Here is a 23115-nt window from a genome sequence, read left to right as displayed (position 1 = left end):
GGCAGCCCCGAGTGGCCCGTCCTCGGCCGGGGTCCTTTCGCGGCTCTCCGCTTGCTGCATCGGGCCTCCTGGCTGCTCCCGCCCCCCCCCCCCCCCGCCCGCCTTGGGTCGCCGGGGCCGGGATGGGTTCGCCTCTCGCGCGCCGCGGTCTTTGGGCTCTTGGGTGACCCGCTGTCCGGGGGGCGGAAGGGAGGCGCGGCAAGAGACGGGCAGAAAGAGCCGCCTCGCCTGGCCCTCCTCCTGCCGGCCCGGATTCCACGGGAGTCTGTCGGTCCCCGGCTGGGGCTGCCTCTTGCCGCCGCGTCCCGGGCAGTCCGGCGGGGCCCCCACGGGGCGGCTCGCGGCCCTCCTCGCGCCACGCAGCGTCTCGTTCCCAGACCGGGAAAGTTTTGCGGGGAGGAAACCTCTCCACGCGCTCCCCTTTATTTTCGGCGCTGGAGGCCAGCCTGGCTCCGGACACGGAACTCGGAGCGCACGTCTGGATTGGCCCTTGGAAGCCCGTCCTCCGTGGCTGCAACTCCGCCCCAAGTTCTGGCCAGAAAACCCTCGAAGAGCCTCCCGGCGGCGGCGGCAGTGGCAGCAGCAGAAGGAAGCCGGCCAGCCGGCCGCTCTTCCAGGTGGGGCTCCTCGAACGCCGCGCCAGGTAAGGCCCGAGCCGCGCGCGCTCGTGCGCTCTCCAAACCCGGCGGCCTCGCCACGGAGTCCCCGACGGGAACGCGCCCAGGGGGATCGGGGCGCCTCGGAGCGGGACTGCAGCCGGCGGCGGCGGCGACGCGCGTCTGCTCGGCCCTGAACCCCCCTGGGCGGGGCGCCGCTTCCTGCCAGAAAACGCCGCCCGGGAAGGAAAGCTGCGGGCGCCCCTTCCTTCCTCGGGAGTCGCCCGCACCGTCCTTGGCTGAGCAGAGGGCGAGATCCGCATTCCAGCCACTTCCAGGATGCCGGGCCGGGGCGCCGCACAGACGCCTCGGCTGCGGAGGGGCGGGGGGCGGACCCTTTCCTCCCGCCCTCGGGGCCTCGCTTCGCCGCTGTAAAATGAAGCAGGGGTGGGTGGGGGCTCCAGACCCTCCTGGGAAATCCAAAAACCTCCAGAACTTAAGGCAGGACCTCCTGCATCTTGGAGAGTTTTTCCTTTGTGCCCCCCCCTCCCCGACCTGGCTCATCTCTTTTCAGCGCTGGCGGGAGGGCTCCTCAGCTTTAGCCCCTGGAGATCGCTCAAGATGGGTAGCCGGGTCAGCCTGTCTGTAGCAGTAGAAAAGAGCAAGAGCCCAGCAACGCCTATAAGACTAACCAAATTTGTGGTAAGGGAGGGGCATTCCTGAGTCACCGCTCACTTCTCTGAAGTTAGTCTTTCTTAGTTAGTCTTCGAGGTGCTCCTGGACTCTTGCTCTTCAGCCCCTATAAGGCAGTTTCTGACATGCAGGGTGCCGTCCCAGGGCTTTTTCTAAGTGCATCCTTCTTGCCTGGGGGGCACCTTGAACCTCCTTCCCTGGCTTCCTGGGCTGAATTGTTCCATGGCTGAAGATTTGTGTTGACACACTTGGATTGTTCATCCTAGAAATTGAGACCTGGTTATTTTAGTGCCAACATTTATGGTTTATATATGTGTATATATACTTTTAACTTTGCAGGAAGCAAAGGAGGGGGGTAGAGCCAATAAGGAGTGCTAAAAATCATAACCTGGGCCCAGTCGCCCTCTCACACCTACCTCGTTCTTCGAGCAGAGGGAGCCAATTCCACAGGTTGCTCTCAAGACCTTTGCAAAGGCATTAGCAGGCGCTTCCACATGGGGTGATGCCCCCCATTCTCCCCCCCTCATACACCTCACTCTTCCACCATTCTCTTTCCCTCCTCTTTGCTGACCTTTAGAAAATTATAATTTTTAGATCTATTTATGACTTTTTTAAAAAGCCTGCTGGTAGCAGGGAAGGAAATGGAGACACATGTGACACTGAATGTGGTTAGGGAGGTGTGGAAATCCTCCAGACTTCCCACAATCCCGCTTTGGGTATGATGTTTTAGGAAAGATGCTAAAACAGTTTTAGGAGAATCTGAGGCCCCAGACAAACGGCTGCACTTGGAGTGGAGGGGCAGCAGCAGAGACCTCCGTGCAGAAGTGGCCGTGGTTGCTGTGATGATAGAGGGGTGGGAGGTGAGACCAAATCCACTGTACTTGAGGTCCTTGGAGGCGGTGGGGGATTTAAAAAGACGCCTAATAGGTCCTGGGAAACCTCCTTTATGATCCCGGGTCAGTGTAGAGTCTGAGAAACGGGCAGCTGGGAAGTCCCGCCAGTCTGGCCTTCGTCTGCAAAGTAGGTAAGTATCACAAAGCAGTTCAGGCCTGCAAAAAAGTGTTCAGAGTTTCCCTGAGCAGCAACAGGTTCCCGGAGTGGGATAAGGGAGACCGGAGATATCTTTGTGATGCTGGCTTGATTTGCAAACAGTCAAGGCTAAGCAGCCAGTGGGAAGCTCTTTATTTATCTGGATATGTATCTTCCCATTTTTTCCCTATGGGGACTCAAGCAGCTTGTCTCACTCTCCCTATCTCCATTTTATCCTCACATCAACCCTGTGAGGCAGGTTAGCCTGAGAGTGTGTGACTGGGCCGAGCTCACTCAACAGTCTTCCGTGGCACGGTGGGGATTCAAACCTGGGTCAGTCAGACACTCTAACCACTACAGATGCTGTCGCTTTCCGTGTGCCCTTCTCTCTGTCTCCCAGGTTCCAGGGGACTGACTCTCATCCTCTGCCTGCCAAGTGTATGTCTCACTTGTCCCTTTTGGCTTAACCCCCAAACAGGTGAAACCTGAGCAGTAGCCCCGTTTATGGCGCCTGAGCAGAAATCTCATTGCGAGGGGGTTGCCGCTCTGAGTTCTCGTCCTTCTCTTGTACTGCCAGCAGCTGTTTGCCACGCACCAACTGTGTGCATGCAGCTTTACCTGCACGCAGATGAGCTTAGGGAAAAGCCTCCACCACTGCCAAAAGGGGGGGGGATCTCTCCTGTGGGTCTTTCTCCCTCCCCTTTTACTGCACCCATTGGGCATTCTTATCCCTTCCCATTTTGGCTGTCTTTCTTTAAAAACAGTCACTGGGGAAAGTCCTTCTGAGCATGTACAGAGTGTTCAACATGTACGGAGTGTCTTTCCCTACCCACTGTGCAAAGGCAATTTATCTCCACATTTAGAGAGAAAGGTGTGCAGCTCAGAGCAGGGGGTGGGGTGGGGTGGGGAAGGGGCATCTCTTTGGGTATTGAGCTCTGTCTGCAGCTTCTTTGACATTGTGGACTCAATCCATCAATTTATTTCAATACAGAATCAGTTCCAGAGAGTAAAAGAAAAATAGAACAAAAGACAGTAAAAATGGGAATAGAGTGGGCACACGCAGTGTGACGAGCACAGAACTGTGGACGCAGCTTGTAGGGGAGAGATGATTCCTTCCTCCAACAAAGAAGTCAGTTATTGGGGCTCAGTCAGCCGCTTGCATATCCCACACGCCTGAAGGCAAAATTTGGCAACTTTGTTAGTTGCGACATTGTGGAAGATGTCCCCCCCTCCCCTAATAGGTTAAAGTTTTACTACTCTGCCTGGAACTCCCATACCGTCACTCATGCTCAGGTCTGTATGTTAAATTATGAGAAAGGTCATTCTGGGGGAGAAGATTGATGAGGTGGAACGAGAGAATTTCTGCCGAGGCCTGCTCAACTTGTTCTTCCTCCACCATTGAAATCTTCCTTGCCCATTTCTCCTGTGCAGTTAAAATGGTTGCCTCCAGAATGCAATTATTTTTCAGGTCTGTATCAGCCCTACAAATTAATCCATAAATGTAGAGAGTAGTTAGCAGCAGCAGGACTCTAATCTGGAGAGCCGGGTTTGATTCCCCACTCCTCCGCTTGAAGCCAGCTGGGTGACCTTGTGTCAGTCAAAGCTCTCTCAGAGCTCTCTCAGCCCCACCCTCCTCACAGGGTGACTGTTGTTGTGGGGATAATAATAACATACTTTGGAAATCGCTCTGTTGTTCTGAAGAGTGGTATATAAATCTAATGTTGTTTTCACTGGCCCTTTCATTTATTTAAAACATTTCAACATCATCTTTCTAGAGAACCTGCTTAAGGTGGCCTATAAAATAAAATGTTCTCAACATCACAAAAGGTGTCAACAGTTAAAAACCAAGCATTAAAAGCCTCTTGCTCACACTTGTCAATTTTACTAATTTGTAGCTGAAAAGGAAAAAATAGGGGAGGAATTTTATTTTAGAATATTTTACCTCATTTTTCTCATAGACTGCAGAACTTAAACATGAAATTGACAAATTACAATTTATCAGAGCACATGAAAAGCATGATTAAACGGTTTGGCCTTGCACCATTTCTGAAGGGTAGATGCCTCTCTCGCCACTTCAGACAGCCTGTTCTGTAAAACAGGGAAGAGAGGTATAAAAAACTTTCCTGCCTGTAGACCAATCAGCTTGACATCTATACCGTTCAAATTCTAGAGTGGATTATTAAGTGGCTGGACTGTAAGCTTCTAGAAAAGAATGCCTTGATTACTTGTGGCCAGCTTCGGTTTATCAAGAACAAGTCATGCCCAATTGACCTTGTTTCGGTTTTTGAGGTAGAGTTTAGGAATGCCATGGATATAGTGTACCTTGATAAAGCTCCCATGAAATTCTTGTGGACAAGATGGCTAAATATGGGCTGGATGGTAACTCCTGTTGGGGGGATCTCTCTTTAGAGATGACATATACATTTTCTAAATAAACAAACCACAGTTTGAACCCCTGTTCCTGTGAGTGCACAAATCTGGGATGGGCAAGACCTGGCTTGTTAGCAATATGTGCAAAAAAGATCTGTGTTGTAGTTAATCGCAAGCTGAACTTGAGCTAGTCGTGTGATGTGTCTGCTAAAAAAGCAAAGGCAATCCTGGGGATCCAGACTTAAATTTGTTCTCTGTTCTCATTGACTCCTTTACCCCTCAAATCATTACAAGTAGTGTGTAAACAGTGGCTTTCCAGATAGCCTGTCAAGAAAAGCTGAAGGGTGGACGAAAGTTTGATTTGCTTTCTGCTGAGCCTTAAGCAAATATCCCTGCCTATTTTCATCTGTAGGGTTGGGGCAGTATCCAGACACAAAGCCAGCCGCAGCCCATCAGAGATAATAAATGTCAACAACATACCTGGGGAAGTTTAAAAAAGGCACTTGCAAGCCATGTTCTCATGGCCTGATATTCTATGAAGTCCTTCTCTTCTAATCTAACTTTTCTTAGTCCTGTCGGTCGGTCTTCTTTGGTAGCTACAATGGAGGAGGTATTCCAAATTTGTTCTAATGAAAATTTTTCTAAGACAATCTGTTCCTTGTACGTAAGAACATTTGACTTAGGATCCTTTCTCTGTTCCATTCACTGATATCTACTAATAGTAAAATTTGCTCAGCAACTTTATCTGGGCAAGGAAAATCCTAGAAAGAAAATCATCTTGCTTTTGTTGTTGGGTTAAGGGCTTCTGTTAGCTTGGCAGTGCCCTTCTGAACAAGCTAGGGGCTTCATTTAGGAGATTTTAACCCACTGCTCTCCAATGAAGGAATAGATGCAAAAGGCTTAGGTGCTGTTTATGCTTGTAAAAAGAAATCCATCCAAGAGTTTTTATACAATACTTAGTATTGCATAAATAATTCCAGCATTCAACACAATTCTCACACATTGTCTTGTTGCTGTTCTTTCATGCACCCTAGGTAGGCTACTCTTTCCTAGACTGTAGATGGGAGTGGGAACTGACTTAAATGCAGGCTGCAAGATAGTAAAGTGCTTCCCCCATTCAATGCTGTATCTGAACTCATGCTGAAGATGACATTGTTCATCTAAAGGCTCCTCTAATGGCTGACCCAGATATGTAGATTTGGTGTTAGAAAATAGTAAAGAGTCCTGTAGCACCTTTAAGACTAACCAACTTTATTGTAGCATAAACTTTTGAGAACCAGAGCACTTTTTGTCAGATGTATGGAGGGTATGAAAAAATTGGCCAGAGATATATATATAGGTAGCGAGAGGAGGGGGGAGAGGGTGCAGGGAGTGAGGGCCATGTAAATGCAAAGCAGTTGCAAAAGTCATGAAAGAGGTGGAGTGCACAATCCAGGCTGGGTATGACCCCTTCCCTCCACTGCTGAATCTGGAATGCCTGAAGGCAGTTACTTCTGGTAATGAGAGAACCACCCAGAGTCTCTTTTCAATCCAAGTCAAACTGAGTCAAATTTACATATGAATTCCAATTCAGCAGCTTCCCCTTGGATTCTGCTTTTGAAATGTTTCTGTTGAACTACAGTGACCTTTAAGTCTTTGATGGAATGTCCTGGTAGATTGAAGTGTTCTCCCACTGGTTTCTGGATATTGCCATTTTTGATGTCAGATTTGTGTCCATTTATTCTTCTGTGCAGAGGTTGGCTGGTTTGTCCTGTGTACAGAGCAGATGGGCATTGTTGACATTTGAGGGCATATTATCACATTGGAGGATGAGCAGCTGTAAGAGCCAGAGATGGTATAGTTGATGCTATTGGGTCCTGTAATTGTATCTTCTGGGTAGATATGTGGGCAGAGTTGGCATCTGGGTCTGACGCAGGGTCTGGTTCTTGTGTTGGTGATTCTGTTAGCTGGTTCATGGTTGTTAGTGAGAAGTTGTTTAAGGTTGGGGGCTGTCTGTAGGCAAGGAGAGGTCTTCCACCCAGGGCTTGTGTGAGAGAGGCATCGTTTTCCAGGATGGGCTGTAGATTGCTGATGATATGTTGGATAGGTTTGAGCTGGGAACTATAGGTGACAACCACTGGTGTTCTGTTGTTGGTTCTTTTTGATTTGTCTTGAAGCAGGCTGTTTCTGGGTACTAGTCTGATTCTGTCAATTTGTTTCCTCACCTCATTTGATGGGTACTGTAGCCCCCCAAAATGCTTGTTGTAAATCTCTTTAAGTGAGAGTCCTGATCAAGAGCATTGGAGCAGATATGCTTGTAATGTAAGGCTTGGCTGTAGACAACCATTTGTTTTGGGTGGTAGCTGGAGGCATGTAGATATGAGTATCGGTTGGTGGGTTTCCAATATAAGGTGGTCTTTATCTGTCCATTATGTAGTTGTACAGTGTATGTCCAGGAAGTATACCTGTTGAGTAGAGTGGTCCAGGCTCAGGTTGATGGTGGGGCGAATGTTGAAGTCCTGGTGAAATCTCTCAAGAGCTTCCTTCCCATGGGTCCAGATGATGAAGATGTCATCCAAGAACCTTATGTACAGGAATGGTTTCAGTGGATGCGCACTGAGGAAGCGTTAACACATGGCACCACAGTATGCTGACATATTCATGGCAGACTTGGAGAAACGCTTCCTCAGCTTCTCACTAACAACCACGAACCAGCTAACAGAGTTGACAGCACCAGAACACAGAGACTCTGGGTGGTTCTCTCATTACCAGAAGCAACTGCCTTCAGGCATTCCATTCAGGTTCAGCAGTGGAGGGAAGGGGTCACACCCCACCTCTTTCATGACTTTTGTGACTTGCTGTCCTAAATGTTTGCAGTGCTCCTCTTACATATGTTAGAGGTGTCAAAGCCTTTTGATTTGACTGTTCATAGTATTTTTCTCTCTGCCCTGCGTGTGTCAGCTGAGACACTTAATGCCTCCTACAAAGTGGACTGTGGGCCATGAGAGGTCAGGACCACCATAAATAAAAAAATTTAGGTGCTGCAAGGTTTTTTTTTTTATCCTCGCCCCCCCCCCCATGGTCCTTGATACCAAGATATTTAGTGGTATATTGGACATGGAAGTTTCATTTAAGTATCATGCAGAACAAATCACATTTCCTCAAAGGACATGCAGATTTCCTTATTTTGCAACACAGCTGCACTAACGGGAAATACCAGGCATTCCACTGGGGACTTTCTGCATGCAAATAAGGTGTTCGACCCCTGAATTGTGGCAATACTCTCCTGAGGAACTGGCTTATGAGAGCAACTCTCTGGAATTTCAGGCAGAGTTCTCCCCCCCCCCCCCCCCACACACACACTGCCTGAGGTCCTTTCAGTTGGAGATACCTGGGGCCAAACAGGGACCTTCTGCACACAGGCAGAGGAGGTGCTTCTCCACTCTTTCCATCTCTAATTTTTGTTCTATCATTTCAGGTTGTATTATTTAAGTTTACGTTGCTTAGAATAATTAATATGAATTTATGAATGCCTGCTAAATTTTTTGCAGCATTTAATTTTGTTATTTCTCTTATTAAAAAGGTACTGCTGCCACATTAAAATGACTACCTCTTGAGTTTGGATGAGCCTGCCAAGAAGAAGAGAGCCATAAGGAGAAAGTTGTCCTTAAAAGAAAGAAATGTCCCTCCTCACTGCTTCATGCTCTGCTTGCGTAGCAGCAGTGATACTTTGTGCTGTGCTGGAGCTGTCGCAGAGTCGAGATTGTTCCACAGAAAAGACAGAGAATGCTACTGTTGACCTACAAGTGGCTCTTTCCCAGGGCATCCGTGGAGCTGATCCAGTTCACGTTGCATCTTGGGAAGCTTGCATCAACATTTGCTGTTTTGGAAAAAGCATATCGGGTAAAAAATACACTGTAGCCATATCTACATTGCAGATTTTAACTGATAGACTCATCATTCGTTCCTTCTTTCCAGAGAACTGTTCCTTCTGTGAGGGGGAATCTATGATGACTCGGTAGTGCAGATACCAAAAGGGATCACTCTTGCCCAAAGCTGGGAGGAGCAAAAACTCTCCTATATGAAACCTACCTGGCCTCGGTTTTTCAAACACTAACACGTGACTCTATCCTTCATCTTCAGGGATGCCAATGAAGTAGCGCCCCCCCCCCTTTACTAGGTCATGAAATTATTCCTTAGGAGTGTCTGTAATTAGTATGAACTACAGAAAATTACACATAACAAGCATACATAAACAATTAGGTTTTAAGAAAGCTTGAATCCATCCAATAATTTGGCTGTGAATATTGTGCTTACTCCCTGTGAAATCTGAAACGGCAGAGCCCAACTAACCCATTACAGGGAATGAATAGTTTAGAGTTCTTCTCTGCCAGTTTTGGTAGCTGCCTTTCCAACACTGGTGCTATTGGGAATTTTTACTGTATTTTACAACTAAACGAAATTATTGCTCAGTGCAACAGAGACTGGAGAATCTCGCAGGAACGGCGTTATTCTTGACTTGCCTGGGGCTTAGGAAGAAAAGTTGCTATTGTTCTCACCCACACACGTGCACTCACGTGCACACATGCACACAAGCACAAGCTGATTAGTTGAGCTCCCTACGTTTTCCTTCCGTTGGTGTGTCTGGGTTGAGCCCCCACTCCAAGACTTACTAGTCCTTTAATTATTTTGCCACTGTATGATTATTTCTGTATTAGCACCATTTCTGCTAAGTGCCAGCACTTTCTACGATCAGCTTCAAGCTTTACGAAAAACGTGATGCACCAAGTATGTTTTTTCCAAGAATGTGTAACTCTCATTCCAAAGTAGCCCATATAGTCCAAATATCAAAACAACACAAAATAATTAAGCCAATTTAGAGGCCTGTTTCTTTTCTACCCTACCAAGCCCAATGCTTGGGAGCCATCCCTAGCCCAAGAGGGGAGGGAGTTGGCAGACAGGGAGGGCACCCCCCCACCAGTCCAACACTGCTCAGCAGCACTGCGAGATACGGGAGGGGCACAAAGCAAGAGGGCTGACATTCCAGCATCCCATGGCAAAAAAGATGGGGAGGAATGGACAGGAGTGAAGAAAAGGTCCCATTGACAATGATAAACTTGGCATATCATACAGCAGTGGGAACTGAATGATTCTGTACCAAGAAAATTATTATTTTTTTACTCCTTTTATACCTTGCCTTTTTCCCAACGGAGGCCCATTGGGCAAGCAAGGGATTACGATGGGCACTGAAGCTGTGCGCCAATCATGCAAACCGTTATCCAGCCAACTGGATGGGTGCTGTAAGGATCATGTTTCCACAAGTCTCCACAGAATTTGCAAAGCTTTATTAAGTCTAGTATCATAATCTTACGGTGGACATCCTACGAAGGTCTTTGTCCAGAATAAGGCACTACTGCAACAGCACAGACACACAAATCCCTCCCAGGCTAGCATCCCTCTCCCCCTTCCTGCTGGGAACTGGTGTGTACAGGCAAGGCCTTGAAGCCTCCAAGGCCACCGAGACGCCTCTCCCAGCACTAGGAGCAGGTTAGTGAAAACAGTCAGCTCAGGGGAACCTCCACCTCCCCCGTTCCCGCATGGCAGTGGCAGATGCTGGCCTCTGACAGGTGCTGAGATTCCAACTGGTGGTTGTGTCGGATCCCATGGATTTGGTCCCCTAGTGGAGGGGCTTTCCTCTGGTGGAAGGAAAGAAAGGCCTCTTTGCATCAGGGAATCTCTCCTTTCACGAGATGGAAATGCTTCTGCTATTGGAACAGATCCACCCATTGCACACTTCTCAGCAGATTTCCATAACTAGAAGGTCTAGAAACTTGCTGTGATGGTTAGTGCCTGGTTGTGGATGGTGACGGGATGGGTTGGGCTGCCACTGGTTTGTAACTGCGGCATATCCCTGATGTGGTGGAGGAAGGAGAAAGAGGGAGAGCTGAGCCTCTGAGGTAAAAGGCTCCCTGGACTGAATGCTGTCCTTCGCCCTCCACCTTCTGTTTGAACCTCACGATACCCATTAAAGGGGGGGGGGAAGCTTTTAATAACTGGATGTTAGCATGTAGTTTTGTGTTCCCCGAAAAGTTTTTGTAATGTAGTACCTGATAGTGAGGTGATTAGAAACCTGTTTCCCACAGCTGTTTTGACTGAACAGACAGCACACTGTTGGAACAGAACAATCAAAGATTTATTTACAGGAAATAAAGTTATAAAAACAGAATACAGATATAATGTGGAATGACTAATATGCATAAATGTACAACTGGCTCATAACCCCACTTCCCAGAAGTTGTGTTCTCCCCCCCCCCCATTCGTTGAACTTGAGCCTAAATTAACAACACAACTGCTAAGGGGAGAAATTAAGGCTTCCCCCCCCCCCCCAGACAGAGCTCCTCAGCATGTAAGGTCCTTTGGACCGCTTTCAGCACAGCTGACGACAGTTTCTTATCAAGTACTAAGCCGCTCTTTTAAACCTTCAGAGAATCTGTCCTCAGAAACAGTACTAGAAAAGTTAAGTTTTGGATGGGACCTTTACAGGATACTTAATTCCTCAAAACAAGGTTCCTACCCTACCCCCAAATCCTAACTAACGCCCCACCCCCCAAAGGCTAACTCAGCTTACACTCAGTTTACCAGAGGCTCTGACTGGTTGGCCAGTCTTGGGGGCTTGCTTGAGAGCAGAATTTATTTATTTATTTATAGTCCACCTTTCTCACTGAGACTCAAGGTGGATTACACAGTGTGAGATCGGTACAGTCAGTATCAGGAACATTTCCATAAACAATGCCATAGGGTAAATAGACACAAGTTCACTAGGACTCCATGGGAGAAATTAAGACATAGCATTACCAGGAATCCAGTACAGCCATAATGGTCAGATCTATGGTTCCTAACTCATTGGGGGATCATCTGAGATCCCCTCCCTACAATTCAGCTTGATTCAGAGCCCTGGAGAGTAAGTGAAACTTTAGAGGTGATTGCCACATGTGCATTTTAAAAAAGATATAAACAAAAAGCTGAGGTTGATGTGAAGGAGAATTCACTGGCTGATACCCCATTCTCTGGTTTCCTGTGCTCCTGAATTGCAGCGTACACAGATGCCTGCCCCATGAAATATTAGAAGTTCCCCTTGCTGAATGCCAGAGGGAGAGGAGGACCTTGGACTTGTTGGGGTAGGACTGAGTCTACAAGAGTGGCACACCTGTTCAGGTGATCAGGCATGAAAGGCTTATGGTATCCTGCTGGTTTCCAGAAGGCTCTGGAAAATTTTGGAAGTCTAAACAATGATTCTCTTGAGTTTATAGGGGCTACCTGGAAAGAAGTGAGAGTTTTTCGAGGTTATTACCAGAATTGTGTCCCTTCCCCTTGCATTGCAGGCAATCAGTTCCCTGAGACCCCAGAGAGCTAGCAGATTTGCAGAGAGCTGGGAGACAACTGAAGCGAGGCCTGGGGATAGCTCAGTCTGAATCTGTTAGAACATAGCAGAGAGCCTTCTTCCAGACCTAGGAAGTTCTAAAGCAGCTAGATACAAAATGCCTTGCACTTAAAAAAAATACATTTATTCTGTGTGCTTATGTTTTCCAGCCAACAAGAAGTGCAACCTAGTAGTCTTTAAACCCCAAAAGAAGGGCAACTCTCCCAATTGCTACCTGTTTTATTGTCCCTCTGAGCAAGCCTGTCCAGTGAAGCAAGCAGCAGGACTGGTAACCTACAGAACAATACGAGGTAAATGATAAGAAAACATTTAAAAATGAGGTGATTCAACAGTGAATTCATGAGAGCTGAAATGCTTGTAGCCTCTTCCTTCCTGAAAATCTGAGGCAACTTGCAACACAATTGGAAGCTCCGCTAATAGTTTTTGAAACACTGCATTAAAACCAAGAGTTTCATTGGGCCCCGTGTTCAGCAATCAGAAAATGAATTCCCTCCTCTGCCCATGTCGCTTGTATGCAGATGCCGTGTGTCTAGAATTGGGCTTCTAGAAGTTTGTTACAGAGCTTACTACTGAAAGGTGACTGGTCATCCTCCAACAGAACAATGGTGTTTTCCGCACAGTCCCTGCACAATGTTTCAGAATCTATTCTGCCATGTTCTCCAGAGTTCCACACGTGCAAGGGAGTCAAGGGAAGCAGAAATGGTTTTTGTTCGGTTTCCCTCCCCCCCCCCCATTAATATTCCAGTTGCTGCTGGCGCGTGTTATGTCTGTGCAGTATCAAAAACTCCCATTCTGCTTCTTGTGCCCCCCTCTTCTTTTCCCCTTTTCCACCATTTTTATCAGTAAAGTGAGGTACGGGTCATAAGACTGCTTCTCTGTTTGCTTCCATCCTCTTTGGAATGCACACACTCTTAGGAAAAATGTTGTAATGCTACTGTGCATTTCTCCTGGCTTTAAAAGCCAGGAAAGGGTTAAATGGCTGCTTTTCCCTCCCTCCTGGTTTGCAAAACAAAGCAGCAGGTAAGGAAATGAAGCAGCAGCATTTTAACCCTTTCCTGGCTTGGCTTAAAAAAAAATAAATGTGAGTGGAACAAGTACATGTTTTCCCCCAGAACTCCGCTACTAGTTGCCTCTCCAGTGGGCATACAAATCCGGGCCGGGGGGTAGGCTCCAACATTGCAACATTACAACATATGCAAATATTCTTTTAAAAAATTATGTCAGCTCCAGCCCCCACAAAATGTGGCTCCAAACAGGCACATCTCAACTCGTTAGCAGAGACCAAATTGTCTTGAGGTCGTGCAGTGCAGAATGATGGGAGCCCAAGACATTTCGGCACCAATCGATGTGAATGCTCAGCATCGCCGGCTTAAAGTGTGCCATGCGTAATGGGCCAGTGACCAGAGTGATCTTACTTGTTTTTAAAATTACTCCCTTGTTAAACCAGGCCTATTGTAGAAGGCTTACAAAATAAATCAGTAATATAATAAAATCCATTTAAAAGACAAAATGCTGAAAGCAAATTAAAATAATTTCAGCCCTTCTCCAGAATTTTTAAACTGGAAAATCTTTGCATATCTTGTGAACGTTACTAGAGAATCATTCATGCCTGCCTTTTTGGGAAGGGGAAATCTAAAAGACGTTGCAGGGAGAGTGTTCGGGCCCCTTCCAACTCTATGATTCTATGTTAATTGACTGGGGTGGAGGGTATGCAGAAAATGGCATTTGACTGAGATCTGGAGGATGTAGCCCCCTAAGTGCCTCTACTTTCTTCACCTGGGAATGTTGGAGACACCTTGATTAAAACTTTGTATGATTATTATATAATGTCTGTGGAAGTTGGGAGCTAGATTTCCCTGACTTACACTACAAAATACTTATAAAAATAGAATGTATTTGTATCTGGAGTGATCCTAATTCTCTGCAGGAAAAAGAAATTAAAAGGGTTTAGGATGAAAAGAGACTGAATATTTTAAGTGTTATGGATGTAACTTACCCTGAAACTGTTCACTTGTCCCTGTCAGGCCTGCCTAGGGGATTCTCTCAGACTCTCCGCTTCACCCAACACGATTGTACGAGTTAAAGGTCTTTATTCAGATAAAACTCCCTAGAAGAGCACTGATATATAGAGATTGCCCAGAATGCTGAAGTAAAGTCTCCCCCGAGAGGTTATACCCCAGTCCCCCTCCCCCCAACCCAAACAAATCAGTTGAAGTCAGCGAAAGTCCTGCAGAAGACGCAAAGCTGAATTTCCCACGGCTGGTTCCCACATTCTGCCAGCTGTACTGATAAGGCCTCTTAGCAAAGCATAGCCGAGTACAGCGAAGGAAGCTACACTCCAGGAAGAAAGCCTGGCCCCCGCCCCCCCCCCCAGTAGATATGCATTCACAGTTATGGCAGGCAGGCTGGCTTGCCTGCCTGACAGTCCCTTTCTGTCAAGGAAAAATCTGGTAGGGTAGTTACGTATTGGCTAGTGCTAATGACATCACCAACATACCTCCCCCATACCAATTTTATTATTATTATGAATATTTGTGTATGTGTGTGTGTGGGGGGGAGGTGATGGTAAAATGAAGGATGGACATAAACATACTGTTTAATTTTTGGTGTATTATGACTTTCTGGTCAACATTTCTCTATTTTTTACATAATTGCATGCTGAAATTCTTGGGTCAATCTTGCCCATTGTGCAGTTGGAAACCCTAATAAGAATATCCAGGGATCATCTAGTTTTCTAAAGTTTCCTGAGACTTCTTAAAATGAGTCTTCCTTACTGGGTTGCATCCTTGTTTCTTCCTCTCCAGACTAACCAGTTTACTAACCAACTATTTGTTGGTTAGTAAAGAGTATTTCCTAATGTCCAAGAGAAATCTGCTCTGTTGCATTGTGAAGTCATTGCCTGTTGCCTAACAAATAATCTGATTTGTACTAATAGTCATTCAGTTAAAGAATATTCAGTCAATTTAAATACATTTTAGGCCAGCAGCCTAATGTAGTAAAGCAGGTCAGCTACTAAATATTGGTGGCTGTTGAGGAGAAAACTTGTCATTTTCCAGCAGGACTCTTAAAAGTCCATAACATTCTTAGCTCACTTGAGGTTTTGCAGCGTCCCACACAGGTCAGTCACAGAGGTCTATGAGTTAACAGAATTGGGGGCGGGGTGTGTGTGGAAGCCTCCCCTGAATAACTCAGGCTTAATAATCCCAAAATAAATTATAAACAGTCTCATGTCTCCTTACAAATGAAATCTGTTCATTTTTAGGGTATTAAAAGACTTTTAAATCTTCATTTCATAAATTAGATTGGGGTGTAAGCCTTCAAATGCCTGAAGCATGTCCTCAGTTGACTAATATATATTCACGTGTGCTGAGAAATAAATTGTAAACAGTGAGGCCGAAAGGCCTGGAAATGCTGAAGGTCCAGTCTATGACATTTCAGTGTATCTTTCACAGGTACAAAAGGAAAGAACAGTAACCATTCACAATAGCTTGGCAATAATACAGTTGTCTTGGTTTTGTTAAGTGAATTCAGCATCTCAGAGGTGGGGATTTTGTCTCTTCAAATCAAGACTAATATAATCAGCTCAGTAACTTCAGGCTGTAGTCTGTCTTTAAGGTTCTTCTATTGCACAATAACATTCAGGTCTGCATTAGAGTGTTAGAACATCTTGGAGTATGTGATGCCGTTGAGACTTAGTGCACCAGAAATGAATGTAACAACTCAGAACTCAGTTCTGCTAACCCGGTGCACCTGGGCAGAGACATCCCAATTCACATCTCAAGGTCATTCCAGCCAGAGGAGCAACAATGAGCGAGCCTCCCTCCCTCACCTCTGGCAGAGCTTAGGCCCTGATGGGGAGGCAAGGAAACGCAGAGAGGGCCCTTGGCAGAGGGGCTTGAGCCTTACAGAGTATAAAGATTTGCTTGCCAACTTATATGATATAACAAATCCTCTTCCTTTTGTTTTTAGATGCCGAAGTTCTAAAGCCAACTTCTTCCTCAAACAAGTCCTTGGATTTAATTGTGAATGGGAGCTTTGTGTCTCCGAAAGCTGTTGTGCTTGATGTTTCCAGCCCAACAACGCCCCCAAATTGGCTGGATCCTTCACAAAAGTCTGTCACACCGAAGACATCGAAAGTACTCTTCAGCCAGATCGATAAACCTGTAGATAAGATTCACGAGCACTCCAACCACCCAAAAGGGGAAGGGGCAAACCCTTCAGAAAGTTCAGATTCTCGGCTAACAGATCAAACCATCAGTTCGCTGACCCCAGCTACTAGTCCTCAGAACCTAGTTCCCATTGTACAATCCACTGTGAAACTACCTGCTGTTACGCGTTCCACGCAGGCAAGCACTGTGGCCGTTGTACCTCGCAGTACTGCACCAAGCGCTGGACGTACCACAGCCGACTATGGGAAATCGTACATGGCAAGTGCAAGACAAAGCCACCCTGCTTCACAGCCAACTGCCACATCCCAAGCGAGAGCCGGCAACCCCACCCCTCTGCCTTCCAGTCTGTCTAAGAAGGTTTCTTCTGCTGCGTCACACGAGGCCCATCTTCGTGATGGGCAACTGAGTGGGGAGAGCGATGCTCCGGATGGAGCTCCAGGTGAGGCCCCCTACCTGGGTGATAAGAACGTTCTCCTAGCTGCATTGTTTTTTGGAGTGATATTTTTGCTTGTGGCTCAAGTGGTAATAGGTCAGAAGATGATCGAATCTCTTCGGCAGAAGCGCTATTCTAGGCTGGACTACTTGATCAACGGCATGTATGCCAATGTGTGATGAGCAGGGAGTGTGAAGAGACGTGGTGGCAGGACATTTTGCGGTCTTAACAGAAAAAAAGGATTGACCTCATCATGGTAGTGGTGGAGATGTCTCTCTTTGTGCGAAAACAAGTTTTACAAGAAACAGCTGCTTCTGAAAATGGTAGCCCTCTGTAGCGTTCCAACTTACCTGGTCTTCACTGCATCGGATATTCCCTGATCAACGGCACTGGTTCCTCATGGCAGAAGCAGGGAATTATGCAGAGTCAGGACACGGCTTAAGGGGTACCAGATAGGAACAGAGGAAGCTGGCATGGAGCTTGTCCTGTTTGGCAGCAGCCCCGTGTTCTTTGCAACATTCAGTGCTGTCCTAAGGGCTTCGTTGTTTCTACTACATTTTTTACTTGGAAGCAATTTCACTGTGATTTGTCGTACTAAGTAAAATTTTAAAACAACTTCCAAATGGATTTAGATGATACAAGTGAGGGACCTGCAAGGACTTGCCGAGGGTGTCTCATTTTCCCTTCCCCCCCACAGCCTCTCCCCCTTTCCTGCTTCCTTCTCTCCTTCCCATCCACTTTTGCCCACCGTCTTCACCTCCCCCCCCCCAACAGCCACTGCCCTGTGGACCAGTTGCAGGGTGCCAGCTGAGCCAGGCCCAGTTGAATGGTGGGAAACCTACACGGACTTCCAAGGGTACTTTACTTTTCCCTATCCCCTTCCCCACACTATATCCTCTTTCCCTCTTCATGGCTGCCTCCATAAGCTCACCTTTCCCTTCATTCTTCTCTCCTTCAAACTTACTAAACAACTTGTCTTTTATCTCCCCCCTCCCATCTTGATCTATATTTAATAATATACTGCATTTATATACTACCTTTCTCCACAATGGGGACCAAAAGCCGCTTATGCCATTCTCTTCTGCTGCATATTATCCTTACAACAACCCTGAGATGTAGGTTAGGCTAAGAGTTTGTGACTGGATCAAAGTCACCCAGTGAGCTTCCACAGTAGAGTAGTGATTTGAACCTGGGCCTCCCGTATCCTACTCTGAAACACTAACCCCTACACTACACTGGCTTGGTGGGGAGAGTGCTGCTGTGGAACAGTAGCAAACTGTCAGGCCTGAGTAAGTCATGCATGTCATGTGATATCAAGTCGCATGGTGGTTGCTGCTGGGCCTGGCACCAATGAGCCCTCCCTCAAAGGCCAAAATAGCTCTGGGAAGGGCCCTGCCTCCTCTTCCTGCCTTTTCCTGTCAGAATCATGTCTGGAATAGTGGTTAAACTGTTATGGTTACCTAGCAACAGCCACTAACAGCATCTGATTCTTAAAGCTACAGGTGCTCCTTTTATTGTTTTTGAGGCTTTTTAACCCCCCAAATCTATTTATATATATAGATTTCAGATTTTTCTGCTAACTTGGGGCATTTTTCAGGCGCATAGGAAGATCTGTCTTGTCCATTCATGGCTCCAGTCTCCAGATTTAAGTATCCTCAGATCAGGGCCAATGGCAAAACTTACTGCATTGATTTGAGAAAGGACATTAGTTAACTTCTTGACTGAATGGAAACCGTTTATAGACTTTTTGCGTGAAATGGATAACAAGGATTTGATGACATCTGGATTTATGGGTTAAGAAACATGAACAATAGAAAAAAGGGGGGTTGTGACTAACCTAGAATAAGTGTGACTCTAGAAATGATATATACTTGTTGCAGAGAAAATCAGAACTCAACCTGTAGTGTAATTTAGGTGCTTTTTTTCTTTTTAATTATATAGATATATGTATTGTTAGTGTGTCTTAAAAAAAAATTTCCATAGCATATGGATTAGCATTATCATCTGCTAATAGCTTCAAACATTAGCGGCACAACAACAACAACTGGTTAAAAAAATAGCAGCCAAAGCCAGGGTTGATTCTTTTGAAGTAATTTCTGAAGTGGGTCTGTGTTGTTCCTAGCTGAGTGAAAGCCTGTTTGTTCGCCCTTAGAACATTATTAGAAAACACGTAGGCTGTTCTGCTAGCGAGGATATTTTTTTACAACTAATTAGGTTTGATCCAGCAGATAAAATTAAGATTTTGTTTGTTTCTTTTAATAAATCTGTTAAGGTAGGCAGAAACCACCAAGAAAGAGTACAGTGCTTGAACTGAACACCAGAGAGCAGCAAAAGTCTGGTTGGCTCCATAAAAAAAAAGTGGAGTGCAGATTTTAACAGGGCAGTCATTGGACAGGACTGGGAAAGTTTCTGGCCAGCCTCTGCCCTGGAAGGCCTTTGGTAGCCCCTTTGACTCGGCCAACACTGCAAGAGGCACTTGGCTCAGATTGCTCTGGGTAGCCATGACTTTGTACTACACCATCCTCTATATAAAAAGAAGAGTTCTGCTGAGTAAAGCCAAACACCCAGCACGGTGTCTGCAGCTGCTGTCAGGTGGGTACTTCTGGGAAACTCACAAGCAAAGTTTGGACAGCATCTTGCTGGCTGTTCTCTTGCTCAAACTAAACCAAAAGTTCTCTCAATCTTCTAGATTGATAACTTTCTCAGCTCTTGATTATTCCATACCTGATGCTAAGTTGTGTCTTATGTACCGCCAAGACACCTCCAACCTATGGTGATCCTATGAATGAGAGACCTCCAAAATGAACTATCATTAACAGACTTGCTCAGATCCTGCAAACTGCAGGACGTGGCTTCTTTTATTGAGTCAAGCCAACTCATTTTAGATCTTCCTCTTTTCCTACTGCCTTCCACTTTTCCTAGCGTTATTGACTTTTCGAGAGAGTCTTGTCTTCTCATCATGTGACCAAAGTACAATAGCCTCAGTTTTGTCATTTTAGCTTCTAGGGAGAATTCAAGCTTGATTTGATCTAGTAACGTCCATGGGAGAACAAAAACTATAAATATTTTCTCTTTTGGAACCAGTGAAATGCTTTTTAAGTCAGAGTTAGTCATTCAAAATGTGTACTGTGGAAATTTTTATGTAAGACAGTCTACTGCATTAAAAACGATTAATTTATGTATAAATTGCAAACATACACTCTTTTCAAGGATATAGTTATTTTTTAATGTGGCTAATTTTGCCCCTAATTAGTATGCAAGAAAACAAGAGGGCTGCACCAGTCACAAAGATGAAAGAAAGCAAGACCAAATGCCAACGATGATGCAATGGAAAAATGAAAACAATGAAATAGTTAATTGCAGCATGCCACAAGGAAGGCGGGGGGGGGGCAGCTCTCTCCCATTTCCGTGCCTTCTCTTCCTGGTGGGGCCAGTGATACGGGCTAGTGACTTGTTCCAGCTGCCGCTGCTAGCGTTTTTGGTCAACCGGCTTCTTGTCTGCCTAGTTGCAGCAGCCTCAACAATCTACCTCCTTCTGTCTTCCTTCTTCCGTCTTCCTTCCTGCTTAATACTAGCCAGGAGACAGCATTGGGCAGGATTCTTAACAGGTTTTATTCTTTTTCTATAAGCCTCGCTTTACTTCCTCCTCTATCTTTTTCTTCTTTTTTCTCCCTTCCCTGCTACAGTCTCCCTGATGTGACACACTTCTGAATTTAAACAAGGAATTAAATTGCAAAAGAGCTATTAAAGTACAGCACCCCTCACTGGCCCATCTCCTCCATCCAGCCTCTTCTACTGTTGGCCTCCTTTACCCTCACCCACTGTAGTGTCCCATAGACTGTTTGCTTTAAGTTGTCTGCAGACAATACTTCCAATGGGTTGGCCATTTTTGTAACACCGCCCCCCTCCCTATTAACACTTGGGATTTGGTTGCAAAACGGGGGTTTCTATAAGCTTATAGAAAAATCCCCCTTACTAGTACGTAACAGTATTATGTGGATTTTTTGATCCATATCCTCGGTCCCTGTTCATAATGGGATGTATTCTCATCGTACCCCATGGAAGCCAGTTCTTCTCCATCTAGGACAAGTGGATTCATTTCGCCTAGAATATTAGCCTTCTAGACCAGCATTATCACTGTCTTGTCTGCATTCATCTGCAGTTTGTTCTGCCTTAACCACCTGACCACAGCCTCAAAACACTCATTCAGAGCCAAGATGGATGCAGCTGGAAGCTTATATAATGAAATCTAAAGCTGGGTATTTGTATCTGGGTAACACTCAATCCTTACTCCCTTTTCAGTGGCCACGAGTGTGTGTGTAGAGGACAGGCCATGGCTCAGTGGTAGAACAGCAGCTTGGCATGCAGATGGTTCAATCCCCACCGTCTCCTGTTTAAAAAAGATCAGGGAGTAAATTATGCAAAAGACCTGCTCAAGACCCTGGAGAGTGGCTGCCGGTCAGAGTAGTCAATACTGACTTTGAGTGACGAATGGTCTGATTCAGTATAAGGCAGCTTCATGTATGAGAGCTGTGGTGCAGTGGTTAAGTGGTTCAGCTGTGAATCAGCACTCTACTGGTTCGAATCCCACTACTGCCTTGGGGAAGCCCTCCTCTCAGCCCCAGCTCCCCAGCTGTATTGTGCGGATAATAATAACACTAACTTGTTTACCAGTCTGGGTGAGGCACTCCTCTATCTAGAAAAGCAGTACATAAATGCTATTATTATTATCGCGCATGGGTGCGAGAACAGAATCCTGGAACTCCACGTGACAAATCCCACCCTGCTGATTCTGTTCCTCTGGTAGAAACTTTTATGTTCAATCAGACAGAAAAGACCAAAACCACCAAATGGCTACTCTCTTAACACCAACTCCATAATCTTACCCATGATAAGAAAGGGGTGGTCAACTGTGTTAAAGGCTGATAGATCTAATTAGATTATCTAATTGAAGATAACCTACCATTGTAATTAAAGATGTCTTGGTTCCAGACCCAAGCCTGAAGCTAGATTGAAATGGGTCAGGGACAGATGTGTCATCCTAGAACCCTTGGAGCTCCTCTGCCACCACACATACCCATCATTTCCTCCAAAGCAGTAAATTAGAGTCTGTCCTATAACTGGGATATAAAGTTTCTGGCATCTCCATTCCTGCTTGTATCTGACAAAGGGAGCTTGACTCTAGAAAGCATCTATCCTGAAAACCTTGTTGGTCTTTTATTTAAGTCATTTATAGTCTGCCTTTCTCACTGAGACTCAGGGTGGATTACATAGTGTGAGATCAGTCAGCATCAAGGACATTTCCATACCGTGTCAAGGATATTTCCATAAACCATGCCATAGGGTAAACAAATACAAGTTTACAAAGACACAGCATTAGCAAGGATCCGATACAGAGCTGAGGAAATGCTGAAACAGCATAATCAGTTCTAGGACTGACATTAGACAACATGAAGCACGGGTAGTACATAGGAGTGCATATTCAAAGCAACAGATACTATGCAAGGCAACATGGTGGTGAAGTCTATGGTCCCTAACTCATTAGCAAAGCATCTGAGACCCCCTCCCTACAAATCAGTGCCACTGATTTGAATTGTACTGTTCTCAGACTGACATGGCTATCCACCTGAAATTGCCTGCCCTATAACAGGTAACCATTCCTGGCCAGTGAAAGGTTTTTTAAGAAAAAAAATACACACACTTAAACCAAAGGGAGAAATGCCTCCACTAATGTCTGTCTGTGCTCTCTGTTGTTCTCCTCCTGTGCATGACTACAGGGCCATAACTTACAGGACATGGTGACTGTTTGCGGTGCAGTGACTGTGTAATGTTTTCAAGTCACCCAATATTGTTTCAGTCATTGGTGTGTGCAGTTTCCATTGATGTCAGTGGGAGGTCCATACACAAGCAATTTATTTGTCCCCTTCTGCTAAGCGTGTGCATTTAGTACTTCATAGCATTCAAAAACAATTGTCCAAGAGCATAGTTCTTTGTATAGTTTCTCATCGGCCGAGAAGAGGTATTTAAGGAGACTTTAAACACTTTCAAGTGTTTCTGGTTCTCTTTATTTTTTTTTATTTTTTTGCATAATTTTTAATTGAAGATTTTAAAAACAAATTTTTAAAAAGCGTAATAAAAAAAGGGGAAAGAAGGAAATGAAGAAAAAATATATAGGAAACACTTTCGATTTTCTCTGCGACAGAGATTAGCTAGCATAGTTACAAAGTTCACACTTGTATGCTATCAGTATAAAGCTTCTCATTTTTTCCATAGTCCTCCCCCCCCTTTTTTTGTCTCCCCCCCTACGCTTGTGCAAGATGAAGGAGCTGAAGACTTTCCCCACCTTTGCTTTTCTCCGGCAGACTCCCCAGCCCCGACCGCCTCCGCTAAGGGCCAGAGGCCTTG

At 45.7% G+C, this 23115-nt stretch overlaps 1 protein-coding gene across 1 annotated transcript; it reads left to right on the top strand.

The window, feature by feature from the left end:
- Nucleotides 1-136: 136 nt before the first annotated feature.
- On the top strand, nucleotides 137-18877 carry MANSC1 (MANSC domain containing 1). The gene is made up of 4 exons (XM_055000519.1): nucleotides 137-643; nucleotides 8251-8570; nucleotides 12258-12398; nucleotides 16078-18877. Exons 2-4 carry the CDS (start codon nucleotides 8348-8350, stop codon nucleotides 16887-16889), a joined length of 1176 nt encoding a protein of 391 aa, XP_054856494.1. The 5' UTR covers nucleotides 137-643; nucleotides 8251-8347; the 3' UTR covers nucleotides 16890-18877.
- The last annotated feature ends 4238 nt before the right edge of the window (nucleotides 18878-23115 follow it).

This window comes from Eublepharis macularius, chromosome 16 (assembly GCF_028583425.1).
Source record: "Eublepharis macularius isolate TG4126 chromosome 16, MPM_Emac_v1.0, whole genome shotgun sequence".
Classification (NCBI taxonomy): domain Eukaryota; kingdom Metazoa; phylum Chordata; class Lepidosauria; order Squamata; family Eublepharidae; genus Eublepharis; species Eublepharis macularius.
The sequence above is the reverse complement of the archived record's forward strand: the minus strand, read 5'-3'. Positions and strand labels throughout refer to the sequence as shown.

Bases quoted from the DNA above. Each gene is read 5' to 3' on its own strand.
- MANSC1 (XM_055000519.1), top strand. From the start codon at position 8,348: ATGTCCCTCCTCACTGCTTCATGCTCTGCTTGCGTAGCAGCAGTGATA. The intron at 8,571-12,257 runs GTAAAAAATACA...TATGTTTTCCAG, and splicing joins TTTTGGAAAAAGCATATCGG to CCAACAAGAAGTGCAACCTA. The intron at 12,399-16,077 runs GTAAATGATAAG...TTTTGTTTTTAG, and splicing joins AACCTACAGAACAATACGAG to ATGCCGAAGTTCTAAAGCCA.